Source organism: Fusarium pseudograminearum, chromosome 1, assembly GCF_000303195.2.
Source record: "Fusarium pseudograminearum CS3096 chromosome 1, whole genome shotgun sequence".
NCBI lineage: Eukaryota > Fungi > Ascomycota > Sordariomycetes > Hypocreales > Nectriaceae > Fusarium > Fusarium pseudograminearum.
The window spans coordinates 8741680-8755382 of record NC_031951.1 but is presented as its reverse complement, the minus strand read 5'-3'; the positions used below and the strand labels follow the sequence as shown (position 1 = coordinate 8755382).

The 13703-nt window shown below is 49.0% G+C and overlaps 5 protein-coding genes across 5 annotated transcripts, besides 1 other annotated feature; 1 reads left to right on the top strand and 4 right to left on the bottom strand.

The window, feature by feature from the left end:
* Positions 1-475: 475 nt before the first annotated feature.
* Positions 476-2317, bottom strand: FPSE_00413 (uncharacterized protein; the record flags this gene model as incomplete). Its single annotated transcript, XM_009253533.1, has 1 exon — positions 476-2317. One exon carries the CDS (start codon positions 2315-2317, stop codon positions 476-478), a length of 1842 nt encoding a protein of 613 aa, XP_009251808.1.
* Positions 759-780: a microsatellite.
* Positions 2318-2578: 261 nt separating the features above from the next.
* Positions 2579-3616, bottom strand: FPSE_00412 (uncharacterized protein; the record flags this gene model as incomplete). The annotated part of the gene is made up of 4 exons (XM_009253532.1): positions 2579-3319; positions 3368-3425; positions 3477-3487; positions 3542-3616. 4 exons carry the CDS (start codon positions 3614-3616, stop codon positions 2579-2581), a joined length of 885 nt encoding a protein of 294 aa, XP_009251807.1.
* A 566-nt stretch (positions 3617-4182) lies between these two features.
* Positions 4183-5650, bottom strand: FPSE_00411 (uncharacterized protein; the record flags this gene model as incomplete). The annotated part of the gene is made up of 2 exons (XM_009253531.1): positions 4183-5316; positions 5570-5650. 2 exons carry the CDS (start codon positions 5648-5650, stop codon positions 4183-4185), a joined length of 1215 nt encoding a protein of 404 aa, XP_009251806.1.
* Positions 5651-9008: 3358 nt separating this feature from the next.
* On the top strand, positions 9009-12193 carry FPSE_00410 (uncharacterized protein; the record flags this gene model as incomplete). The annotated part of the gene is made up of 3 exons (XM_009253530.1): positions 9009-9150; positions 9384-9544; positions 9614-12193. 3 exons carry the CDS (start codon positions 9009-9011, stop codon positions 12191-12193), a joined length of 2883 nt encoding a protein of 960 aa, XP_009251805.1.
* Positions 12194-12850: 657 nt separating this feature from the next.
* FPSE_00409 (uncharacterized protein) lies at positions 12851-13252 on the bottom strand (the record flags this gene model as incomplete). The annotated part of the gene is made up of 1 exon (XM_009253529.1): positions 12851-13252. One exon carries the CDS (start codon positions 13250-13252, stop codon positions 12851-12853), a length of 402 nt encoding a protein of 133 aa, XP_009251804.1.
* Between the last annotated feature and the right edge of the window lie 451 nt (positions 13253-13703).

Here is a 13703-nt window from a genome sequence, read left to right as displayed (position 1 = left end):
GGGGATTGGGGGGGGGGGGGGCAACGAAGTCATGAATGACGAAAGAGACACTATTAAGCATAGCAATGGCGTTTGGGGCTGTATACCATCAATCACTTCTTTCTTCTCCTTATGTCCCCTTTTTAAAGTCTAACTCTAATTGTTAGCGGAGCTGGACTTTTTTGTACGAATTTGTGGTGAAATCTCGTGCTTTGACCATTGATAGACAGTGAAATGGTCATGAATAGAATAGCTAATCAATGAACACCTTTAAATTCTAAATACCATCGCTATGTGATATACCAAAGACATGTTTGCCACCAACGCCCAAACAAAGGGGGTGATTTGCCAAGTAATCAAGTCCGTGCCTCCCTCGTGTTGTCCTAAACGCCAAAAGAATATCATGTAGCATCCCACCATGACCGTCATTCTAGTATCATACTCTCGTCCTTTTCCTTTGCTTCTGATATCGGTACCAATCATCCAAACCGTGTCGTTAAATCATGAGTTCTAGTGCAACGTCGTCTACCCAATCTCCGCCGTATGACTCTTGCGAAGCACTAAGCGCAAAATGTTCTTGTGAAGGCCTCTGGTTCTCCTTAGTTTCTTGTGATGGCCTTTGTGCTGGGGGAGTTTGTTTCGGTGGTTCAACGCGCTTGGGAGTGTGCACGTTACTGTTTTGTGGCGCAAGTGATGTTCGAGGAGGTGGAAGTTGCTTCGGCGTTTCCGTACGCTTCGGCGGAGTGGGTTTGTTAAGAGAAGGTTTTTGTTGGAGTGCAGGTGGTGGTGGTGGTGGTGGTGTCTTAATAGGGGGTTGTCGGGGCCGATTGTGTTCGACATGGTGCGGAGGGGGTTTAGAGAAGATTGGTGGTTTTCTGGTAGATTGGTCGGGTTTGACGATTTTACGACTCTCGGCTTGAGCACGCTGGACCATACCAGCCTGGATTCGCGATCTTTCACGCTGTTGAATCTGTTCCAGGGCTGCTGTGCGGCGACTTCGCTGCAGGGCAAGACACATCCGCTCATGCGAGCCAGAGGATGTAAAGAAGCGTCTGGGTGGCGGAGGTGGTGATTCAGGGGCCGGGTCGAGTACAGGTAAACGAGGCTGTTCTGGAGATTTTTCATGGTCCTCAAACTCAAACTCTGCTTCCTCCTCTATTATTGGCGCAAGATGCGAGGGCGCTGGTGGTATCAAGTCATCACCGTCGTCCGAGTCTTCCTCGAGTTCACGTGCTTGCTGTGAGGACGAGGGGAAGAAGTCATCCAAATTGTACAGGATAGCTTGAGTGCTCATAGGTGGTTCCTGGCGGGGTGGCGATGATGATCGTGCTTCCAAGTTCCGTGGTGAACGTTGGGGGAGAGGCGGTTTGACAAAAGTTGGCGAGGACGGGCGATGTAGCCCCAGATCCTTGGCGTGGCGATCGGGTGCTGGCCTCTTGATATTGTTGACTGGCGGCGGTGGTAGTACCGGGTCTGGCTTTGTAGAGCATCCTGGGGCAGCGTTGGTGGTATGGCCCATTTTGGGGGCTGGCTTGTCCATGGCTGCTTCGATATCTTCAAGCATACCAAGTGCCAGGTCCTCCTCGAAATCCTCGTCCAAATCGTCTTCCATCCCGTCAAGCTCAATTTCTGGTATTGGGAGTCTCGGTGCTGGTATTCGGGTCTCAGCATCTCGCGGTGCTTCCTCTATAGGTTCGGTGGTATCGTCCTTCTTTGTTGCTTTTTCCGGTACTTCGATTTCTGGTGGTTCCGGGGAGGGACTCGGTGGTTGGTCTTGAACTCTCATCTCCATCCCGGTATCCCCGGGATCGGAAACTTCTTCGTCGTTTTCCAGTACGTCATCCAACTTCCGTATCTTCATAGCAGGTTGTTCCGTTTCATTGTCATTTGCGCTCGTAGATTCTTCCACTTTGCCATTGTTCTCTGTTGTCGTCGTCGTATTGCCCTTCTCGACTTCCTTTCCTTGTGCATCCCTTTTCTTCGCAGACCCGTTGCCTCTCACAAACCACGAAATAGTCTCTTGGCTCGGTCGAACGTTGACAAGTGGCATTCTTTTCTTCCGTTTCTCTTCCTTCTCTGCCGATTCCTTCTCCTTCTTCTTGTCCCGCACGACTTTAGCCTTGGCTGCCGCCTTCTCACGCTCGAACTCCTTTTTTATTCGCTCTTGTTCAGCCTTTTCTTGCTTCCATTGCTCAGCTCGAGTGAGTTTCGGTCCCTTGTTGGCAGCTTTGTATGCTTTCCGGACTTGTTTCGACGTCATGGGCCGCACGGGCGGTTTGTCGTTATTTTCATCGCGGCCCGGGAATTTCGGGATGAGCGTAAAGGTTCGTTGGCCCATTTTGACCTTGGGGACAACATCTGGCCAAATTTGTGCGATGGACCAGGGTGATGGGATTGGCGATAAAGGTTGGCGTGCGACAGTGGCATGGGACGCGCGGGGAATAAACTGACGCGAAGTGTAAACGAGATCACGTGGGTCCATCAACAATAACATTGAAACAAACTTCTCATATAGTTTCATGGGAAATTCATTTAAGTTCATAAAATCATGTAGAAATAATCCTCTCTTTATTGGTTATTCATGTGAGACCGATTGACCCTACTTCTCAAGAGGCTCGACAGTTGGGTCCCAAGCACAAGGGCTGTAGTCTGTAGTAGCCAAATCCTCCACTTCTTCCTCCGTCAACTCAAAGTCATACAGCTGGGTATTCTCCAGAATCCTAGATGGCGTGACACTCTTCACAAGAGGTACATATCCCCTCTGCAAGCTCCATCGAAGAAGAATCTGCGCAGGCGACTTGCCATACTTTTCCGCAAGAGCCTTGACCTTGGGATCGTCAAATCGCTCACCACGTACAATGGGGCAGTATGCTTCGACTGCGATGTTACGGTCTTGGCACCACTTAACAATATCAGGTCGGGTCATCCATGGGTGTACCTCCCACTGTCCGACAGAGATGACACCTCCCTTGCCCGCTCCTCCACGTTCCGTCTCGAGCTCCTTAATGTAGGCCTCCAGCTCGTCCAGGTGGTGAACTCCGTAGTTAGAAACACCCAGGGAGCGCACCTTTCCGGCCTCGACGCACTCCACAAGAGCTTTCCAGGCACCCTTTCGGGCATCAGATCCACCGTATGGGGCGTGGATGAGAACAAGGTCAAGGTAGTCGAGCTTTGTTTCGTCAAGGGCAATGTCTACCTGCTTGTGGGCATTCTCGTAGTTTAAAGGAAACTGCCTGGTAAAAATCTTGGTCGTGAAGAAGACTTCTTCACGAGGGAGGCCAGCCGCTTGGATTCCTGCTGCGCTAGGGCCTTGGTTGTAGTATCCAGACGCAGAGTCGATCTAAGAGCTTTAGTAAGGTAGAACCGCATTGAGCCTGAGAATTCTTACATGGCGGTAGCCTGTCTCGAGAGCTTTCTTGCAGACATCGGATGCCTGATCCTTCGGGCTGTATTACGTGGTCAGTGCATGCTTTTGTTGAAGCATTACGCGGACTTACACCTGGTAGACCTAGGCGCCAGAGTTAGCATAGCTTTAGTGTAAGGAATTGAGTGGATAACTTACACCATAGCCAAGAAGAGGAATTTGATGGCCCGAGTTGAGTTTCTTGGTAGAGCTGAGAGCGAGTTTGGAAGTCATTCTGAAAGTCATGTGTTGTTTGTGTTTGATGTTGAGTTGATGAGTTGATGTTGGCGGTGGGTAAGTAGTGAGGGGGGGGTGTTACACTGATGAATCACTTATATCTTTCTTGGGTGGTGACAACCAACGGCGTTATATCTACGAAATCTATTCAGGGTACACTCGGAGTTCGGAATTAAAATGTGCTTCATGCATCTTTGATTGATAAAAGTAAGTAGACTAAGTCGAAATTGTGAATTTATCACGATGATCATGTATTGAGTTGATTGATTTGGTTCGGAGTTCGGAATTAAGCACAGACGTGGAGACAATGAATTCCATTCGGTATCGACGTCGTCTTTCAACCACAGCTATCGATACCTTGACAACAAATGTTTTATGTAGGACTTATAATAAATTGCAATTAGAACTAGTAGAATATAAAAATAAGCATACGAGGTTGAGACATCCATCGTGTGGAAGATGACAAGACTTGCATGAGATCATATCAAGGGTGTAGGGTAACATCCGAACACAAGGTTCATCAATTCATGTCTCATTTCTATTTTCTTTCTACCTTGATTAACCTAGATGACATTATCAGCCATACTTGGTAATTGGATATCTTTCTCCTCTTCTTCCTCCTCACTCTCTTCTTCGTCTTCATCAAGATCCAGCATTGGATAGTTGAGGATGGCAGCGATATCACCCAGCATGCTCAAGCGTTGACCACTCTCGTGATCACTGCTAAGGACCCTTGCCTCACCGCCATCGCTCCGCACCTTTTCGACCAAGGCGACGTATTTCTTGCGAGTGGCAAGGTCTTCACTTCGGAAAAGCGAATTGTTGACCAGCAAAACACCGCCGCCGGGTCCCACGGCGCCGTCGTTCACGGCCTTTTCGACGACAGAGGTACCGTACCACGCGCGTCCGTCGTCCAGCTTTAGTCTCTCAAACAACTGGTCGACATATTGGGTTTCGCGAGCAAACTTCATGTTCTTCATACCAGACAGAACTTCGGGGCTCTTGAGGATCTCGTTAAGACTGTGGACGTGGCCAGAGTTGGAGTGAATCACGGTAGCTTGCTTTGCCAGAGCTGTAAGCACCTTGTCTGCCTTATCTCGCCCTTTGTTGGCGATGTACTGCTTGAAGTCTCCAGCAACGAAGCCGGGGCTTGCCAGCAGCAACGGCCGTGACTGAGAAAAGTCCATGGTTCGTAGAAGAGTTTGCAGGGTCTTTTCGTAGAAACGGCGCATACCTGCGTCTTGGTCGGATGCCAAATCGCGCTTTTTGGGGATCACGCTTTCAACACGGACCTTGAGGACGGTTCTGAACGCCGTGATGAGACAGATGTTGGCAAGTCCTTCTTGCATAACCACAGCTGCCACAGCACCATCTTTGTCATCGGACAGAGTCTCCTGGAGAGTAGCTCTTGCGACAGAGTCCCATCCTTCCGGCTTGATGATGGTAAATGGGCGGTTGACCTCAAGGTCCAGTGTGTGATGAGAGCCTAGGTTGACGTAGGGGTTCTCTGCAACAACGGTGCCGGAGACGCGGAGCGATGAGATGATGGGGTCAAAGAAGGTGGATTTGACTTTGATAGCCAACTCAGTGTGAACACGCTCAGAAGCTGTGCTGCCCGTATTTGAGGTTGTAGTTACTTTACGGATGGCATGAGCGTGGATGATGTCGCTAGGCAGAATGAGGTTGTATGCATGCCACTATTGGCCATGTTAGTTTTCTGACTCAAGGGTGCAAGCGGTGAAGACGGATCGCATCCGAATAGAGTGCCTGCAAGAGAACAAACATGTGGTACAAGGGTAGTGATGTAGATGATTATCTCGTGAGTTGAGATGAGAAATGAGGGTGTGACAATGATGGTGGGGGGAGGGGTAACGATAGAGAGAGAGAGACGATAGGAACATGTGGTAAAGTTTGAGAGGATCGTAGCAAGGAACAGGGGCCACCACTGACCATATCTTCGGGATCCTCGGGGAGAAGAGAGACGGTCTCATCCTCGAGGGTCTTTGGGACCTTGCGCGAGATCAGCTTCATCTTGGTTGGTGGTGCTTCTGTGGCTGAAAGCTGAAATGTGAAGATGGATCTCGAGCCTCGGACCTCGGTGGGATTATTACTGCGACTGACAAGAGCTGGCACGGCCGTGTCTGTGCAGAGGTGCAGATGATTATTTGTTTCTGAGGTTGTGTTTCACTTGGTAGATGTGCGGTAGTTAATATCTACTAAAGTAATGGTGGCGATGACGATAGTGATAGGTACTCTGATAGGTACCCAAAAGCCCGTCAGCCTAAGGCGATGGACGCAGTGTCGCAGTTGCAGGGCGGCTAAGACCAGTAAGGCTGGACTGGGTTTGGGCTGACGACCAAGACGTTTTGAACTTGAGGCTCAACTGCTGTTGGACGTGATCGAGGTCTGTGTACTCTGTAGTATACTTTGTGTAGGGCGCTTACAGTAGTTGGCGGCAGTTCTTTCAAAGATTCACTACCCAGTTAACTCTTGTTGCGGGCTGTCAGTCAAAATCAGTCGATCCATTAAACAAGGATAAATTGACGATGATGATGTCGTTGTCGGCATCGGTGGTAGTGTGACCGACCGACGGGGTTTTGGAGCAGTCCGTTTGAATAAGAAGAACGGGATTGGTTGGAAATTCCGAGTGGGACTAACTCCATAGATGCAGATGTCGAGCATCAATAAATCCTTGGACGTTCGAGAACTCAGTCTCGAAGTTGATATTGTGGAGTAAAAGCAAAATCGCATAACTAATAGTTACTGGGTAACCCGTAGATTCAGACACTACCTAAAATACCATCAGGCTAAGACTCACTTACTAACTTAGTACCTACAGTCTGTCCGCGGAGTACGGAGTTTGATTCAACTCCGTGGCTTTTTACTGACAGATAAACTTAAGTTAAAACTCTAGCGGAATTTAGGTTGATAAAGACAGATGCAAAATGGAACGATTCCTTGGCTTCGATTCGATTCAGACCCAGTGCTAGACAGGGCCTTGGCATAGCACAATATAAACCTCTCTGGAAGACCGGCACAATATGATCCACGTAACTACGTACATCATGTTCTTGGCGATTCGTACACATCCCGCGTATGCATGCATGCGACCTTGCCTCGGGTGAGAGGGAATAATTATTAACTTGCATGCAATGCAATGCAAGCATCTAAACTAAGACAATTGTGCGAGACGGAACCACATGCGAAGCGACACAGACTCACTTGTACATTTCATACTCTGGGCATACGTCGTTGACTTTTCTATACTGACCAGGGTTTTCGAAACCTAATTCGGCATTCACTACGGTTAAAGTATCAAGATACAACGTCAGATCATTTAGTACGGTTGTCCTCGTTTATTTAAACGAATGCTCTTCTTGATTTAATGACAAGTAATATGGCATGATGACGAGGGTGCTTTTCAGTCTAGTAACCTACCCTCCCTCTATCATGGCCAATCCAGGAAAGACGTTAAAAGATGACAACAGATTTAGCTATTGATGGATAATTAAGCTAAGTTCACCATGCTAAAAGGTTAGAATGCCTATTTATCCATCTTTCTGATTGCCATAGCACGTGTCGGTCTAAGACAGCCTAGACTTTTAATTGCTTCCTCCTAAATTAGGTAGGTACTCTGTACCTAATACAACTAAGGAATTCCGAATACGCGGATGCACCCCAAAATGTTCCCCATGACTTTGCATCTCATGAGAACAATAAACGAGATATCAACAATTCGTTTAATCTGAGACATTCCACGATAAGCTTCTGAAACACGCCACATATTGACTGTCATCCTGCAGCTATTGCGGTCTGGATGTAATATCTCACTATAGTGGATTGTGGCAGTGTCTGTTCATCATTCAGCCTTACTGCAATGGACTACGATTAAATTACCACTTTGTTACGTAGAGACACGGCTATCAAATGCAGCCCATCCACTAAAGAGTTGCCCTGGTGAAAGCCATTGACCTGCCAAATCGGCTGCCTGCCCTATGAAAGAGCCTGCAAGAACTTGATTTGATGCAACTCAGTTCCCAGATCTGCGCGCTTGAGTCTTGTCTTACCTCATTTGGGCCCATCCCGTCCCCTTGCTTACTCCCATCTGAAAGCCGACAGCCGGGAAAGGTGTGATACATGCCGTCTCGACTGTTTCGCTCTCCCAGTTCACATTGGTAGTGACAACAGCCCAGACCAGATTCGGTGCTTACCTGTTTCTTCTACACCCCAACTAGGTTGTGCTGACAGCCATCCTTACAACGCATCAGCTGCTGCTCCTCCTCCCATCTGTCCAGTCACAAACTCGACTTGATTCTCTTTTTTGCCATTCAGTTTTCAGCTGTACTCTAGCATAAGGCTTCCCCTTTTCTCATTCGTAGCTTCTCTTCCTTCTCATGCTGGGCCCCTTTCTACTCCTTTATTCTTATACCACGCACCAAAGTTAGGAGGTAATAAAAAAAAACACTATCACCGTCCTGGCCAAGCCTCACGTTGGCCCACTGCGCTGTTACTTCTGTAAGTCGCCTAGATACCTCCTTAGGGAGCTCTGGTTGCTGTGCAGCGCTGTTCCCAGCGCATTACAGCGCCAGTCGCATCCACCATCCACTACCAACCCCGCCAAGCCTACCTGTTCGTTTTCGCTTAAGTTGGTTTCAAGAGAGCAAGCCAATGCGAGAATAATTTCTTGTCTCGTCGCCCTGTTGCACTTTAAGCACCTGCCTCTCTTTTTTATTGTTCGAGTTGTTTTTATTTTACCTACCTACATCTTAAAAGGACACGACGAGAATACGCGCATTCCCTGAACGAGCATTGTCTCTCCTCTGTCGCCGTCTCCCTTGAATTGCTGTCCTGTCATCATCCACCACTACTTGTCTGACACCTGGAATTGGACCCTCACTCCATCCGATACAAACTAACAATCGTTTGCATATTAGTCTACCACATGCGAATAGGAGATAGGAGACAAATATCCACCAAAAGGGCCTCATAACAACACACCAGATCCTCACCGGTACTATTACTGTATCTCTCAGTACCCATCCGAGAGCAAGATCTGCCTTGAAGCAAGCCATCCCAGCCTCATCGCTCGTTTGTTCCCTCCTCTCGTACGGAGTACCTCGCTCTCGGACCTTTCGGATTGGATTTGGCAGCTCGTGAACCCCGGTCTCCGCCACGCCCACTCCTCGCTCACACCCCCACGAGTCTCCTCAAGTCCGTCAGTCAGTAAGCCAAGACCAGACCACAGTCTAAATCTTGCATTTTGCTCGGAGTCGGGGACGGACTGGACTCCTCCCACAACCTGCGCGTGGCCGACCGCCCGCGCGATCCGGGCCATCTTCCTTCAAAGAAGATTTTTTTCTAGGGATTGGTAACCCACGCAGCATGGAAGATGTCGGCATTCAAGTCATTTCCAGCTGTCCGGGGCGAAGGTGGTTTGTCTAGACGACGCGACTCTTCAGCCCTTTCCACCCTACCCGAAACTGAGCCTCAAGTGCGCCGTCAGAGCCTCGCTGCTCGTTCCGATTCCCAAGGTACGTCTTTTATATATATGCCTTCTCACCCATGCCCCCTCCACCTGGTCCTGTGGCCAAGTCACAATACCCAACTGTTGAAACACCGAGGCGCATGTCTGCTCTAGTCCAGCTTATGCAGGGACTTGTTGCTACTGGAGCTTCATATGCACCTCAGGTTTTCATTTATTGGCCAATATCAAGTTGCCTATACATGCTACTATATTACTCTGTAAGCTTACGATTAGTCAAAGGTGCTGGTACTTCCCTGGACCTCCCATCGAGCAGGCTCTCGACTACACAACCATCTTTATCTGGTTCTCAGAATGCAAAAGAAACAAAGGACAAGAGACCATCGTTTAAATCTATTTCACCGAGTCCCCCTCCCAATGCTGGACTTGACCCTCTAAGTACGGTTAGTATTTGTAACCGGTTGGGGATGTGGCCGGAGTGTGGCAAGACCACAACTAACATGGACACTTAGCAAATCTACCTGCGAACAAACAGCAATACCGCAGAGCCTACTATTGCACAACGGCTTCGAAGTCAGGGTCGATCGGAAAGTGACAACATCCAAAGGCAAAGCTCCGAAATCAGCAACTCCGCCGGTACTCCCCAGGATTCTAGCAAGGACCGGAGGAAAGGAGTATCCTTCCTTAGCCGACTGGGAATGCGCGGAAGCTGGAGGAAGGATGATGATATGCTAGACTCTGATTCTGAGTTGGGTGAACTGCGAACTGACGGTGCTTATGCCCGAGCTCTCACATCCGTCATGGGCGCAGGCGGTGGTTACATACCACTACACAAGGAACCTCCACGATACATCCGAGTGAAGGCGCATAACAAGAAAGATAGAGACTATAATCACTTGTTCCTCGCCCAGGAACTTACCGCCTCTGAACACAAGCCACAAAACATCCATGGTCGAGCGGTAGCAACAGCAGTTGGAAGCAAGATTCTCCGAGGTGGTGATGCCATTTGGGCGGCCGAATTTAGCTTGGACGGACGATACCTAGCCGTTGCAGGAAAGGACCAGGTCGTGCGTGTGTTTGCCGTCATTTCTACCCCCGAGGAACGCAAGGAACACGAGGAAGAAGAAGCACAGCATGGTACTCATGGCGAGAAGCTCAGTGCTCCGGTTTTCCGCACTAAGCCTGTGCGAGAATTCAGGGAACATACAGGCGAGGTACTTGCCTTGAGCTGGAGCAAGAACAACTTTTTGTTATCTTCCTCTATGGACAAGACTGTCAAGTTGTGGCATATGAGCAGAAATGATTGCCTATGCACCTTTGTTCACAAGGATTTGGTTACTTCCATCGCTTTCCATCCTACGGATGATCGATTCTTTCTTGCAGGATCGTTGGATGCTCAATTGCGATTATGGAGTATTCCGGACAAGAATGTGGCTTTCCAAGCGCCGGTGGGTGAGTTTATCACCGCCGTGGCATTCTCTCCTGATGGGAACATAGCCATCTGCGGTGTATTGAGTGGCCTGTGCACTTTCTATACCACCGAGGGACTGAAGCTCAAGTACCAAATCCATGTCCGGTCTTCGCGGGGTAAGAATGCCAAAGGAAGCAAGATTACAGGCATCCGAACCATGACCATCCCAGACGGGCCCGAAGCTGGGCAAGTCAAGGTTCTCGTTACATCTAATGATTCTCGAGTTCGAATTTACAACCTAAACGACAAGGTGATCCAGGTCAAGTACAAGGGGTTGGAAAACCAGTCAAGTCAAATCAATGCACGCTTCAGCGACGACGCCAACTACATCATCTGTGGAAGTGAGGATCGCAAAGCATATATCTGGAAGGTTGGTTCCCAGGATGACATCAAGGATAAGCAACCCTACGAATCGTTCGATGCCCATCCCGAAGTTGTCACTACAGCTTTGATGGCACCCATGAAGAGTCGGCAGCTACTGAGTGCCTCGGGCGATCCCATTTACGACCTCTGCAACCCACCACCTGTGACATTACGAAGTCTTGAGGAGAGTACGGCAAGTCAGTCAGCTCCGTCTGAGGAAGAGAACGGCGACTCTCTTCATAGCAACAGGCGTCCGGAAGAAACACCCGCATATGTCGAGCGTTCTAGGCATCTTGACGGAAACATCATCATCACCACTGATAGAACGGGCAAGATCAAGGTATTCCGACAGGACTGCGCCCATAAGAAGCGGCAGCAGGGACTGTGGGAGTCAGGCTCTAGGTTGTCTAATCGCCTGTCCGGGGTTGGTAGAAGTGGAAGCGTCATGACCAGAACGAGTGCCAGCAGTCGTGTGCAGTCTAGACGTGGATCGCTCACCATTCCTGGTCCCAACCCTATTCAACTTCAACACGCTTCGGACAGAATCAACAGTTGGCGACAAGATATTGATGGAGAACGACTCGGTTTGAATCACAACTCAGTGCGATCAGTGCGAAGCGAACGATCCATGTCACCCAACAAGCAGGCTCAATCACCCGTCACTTCAGCTGCAAACCTAGCTGCAGAATCTCGAAAACAGCCTTACGCATCGAGCCCGATCACTCGTCCAACACCAACAAGTCCCGCTGGCAGTGGCTTGTCGCACCATACTACGGTCAGAGCTTCGCATGACCGAGATAGAAGTAACAGTATCACAAGTCCACCAACGCCGAGTTTTAGTCTAATTAGTGCGTCTGACTCAGACGGCTTGAACGATCGAGAAGGCAGCTTCTGGAATTTAAGCAGATGGAGGAGTACCCGTCAGAGCAACCGTCACTCTTCCGTGTTGTCGAGTCCCAATGGATCTCCGAACCTGAGCAATAACCGTCCAGGGAGTGACTTCCTCAGCGTCAAGGACCGGTCATCCCTAAGGATGAGTCTGGGTATGAATGACTCAAAGCCTAGTCGCGAGGAGATGGTCAACCGACGGAGATCAGCAGGACCTCGATTGACGTCGAGATTATCAGTGCAGGGCGATAGGAAAAGTGTGGTTGAAGAGGAAGTCGATATACCCGAGGAATTCACCCCGACTAAGAAGCGGGTGGATTCTGGTGTTGGGCGTATAAGCGACGAGTCGGCGACTTCTGTCCATCCATAGTATTGAGTGATGGTTTGGAGTTGATATTGGAAACATACAAAGAAAGGGGTTGGCGTTTTTGGTTGTTAGTCTATTTTAGACTCAGGCCGTATACCATTTGGAGAGGCGTCTGATGGAGTATTCATGCTCAACACATGTACCATAGCACACTTGGTTTTTCCTTATTTCGAAGAGGAGTAACAACATCTGGTTAGGAGGAGGATTGAAAAAAGGTGGTCGATGAGAGGATTCTCGAGACGCGAGAAGAGTATGATGACGGTACGAGATCCGAGATTACAGGAAAGAAATACGTCCTCGGATTACACTGCGCTTATTAGCAAGCCACAGCGAACATTTATTTTCTTGATTTACTTTATTTACATGTATATACAAACTGCAAATACCATGGAGGTCGAAAGGACCAAGACTACAAAGGATTATCACAACTGAAACATACGATGAAGTAAAATTTGATCTATTCTTAGCTAACCGGCGCGGACCACCCTACTCAAATCAAAACCTATACTTTAAGCCGTAGTTGTAGCCCATGGTGGTTTGTAGAATTGTGGTGTATGTCGCCCGTCTGGTGCGCCTCGTTTCTAGGGGTATCCTTGCGAACCTGCGCTTCTAGAGCCGTTGCTTTGTAATATTTTTGTTCTTTGTGAGAAAAGTGCTCGTTTAGAAGTTCTCGTCGGTCTTGAGGGTGTTGTCCTCAGCGGGCTTCTCCTCAGCACCACCCTTGGCCTTATCAGCGTAGCCAGAGATGGCGGCGGTCAGCTTGGGAGGGACGGCACCCAACAGGTCGCTGTCCTTGTCGCCGTTCTCGAAGAAGAAGAAGGCGGGGATGGATCGGATACCAAGCTCAAAGGCGAGGTCGGGGACATCGTCGGTGTCGAACTTGGCGAAAGCGAACTTCTCCGAGGTGTGCTGATCGGCCTGCTTCTTGAAGATGGGGGAGATGGCCTTGCAAGGACCGCACCACGAGGCGTGGGCCTGCAGGGCGACGTAGGGGGTGTTCTTGACGAGCTCGTCGAACTGAGCCTTGGAGGTGATGTCCACAACGGCAGAAGGGGCGGCCATTTTGATAGAGGTTATGTGAGGTTGAGGTTTTGTGTTTTGGTTGGTGATGAAAGTTTGAGGGGTTTTGGTGGGGGAGTAGAGGGAATAGATTTATATAAATATTTCTATGGAGGGGTACTTTTGGAAGTAGAAAGAAAACAATGCGAGTTTGGATCTAAAGTTAAGTGGATATGCTTTATATATGAGTGATTGAGGTAGTAGAGCTTCTAGAAGCTCCAGCCATGATTGAAAGCGATTACACTTAATTGATTAGTACGCAGTGAACATATCCCCGGCAGTCGGTGGGTGATGAACAAGCCAGGCCATATGACACAATCAATCAATTACTGTAATTGTGAAATTTCGGAGGGCGTACATGACGTCCATTGGGGGAGTTCTCTGGCCCGAGTGCCGGTGTCTACAGTGAGTGGATGCTGACAAAAGCAGAATTAAAAATGACCCAATCCAAAAG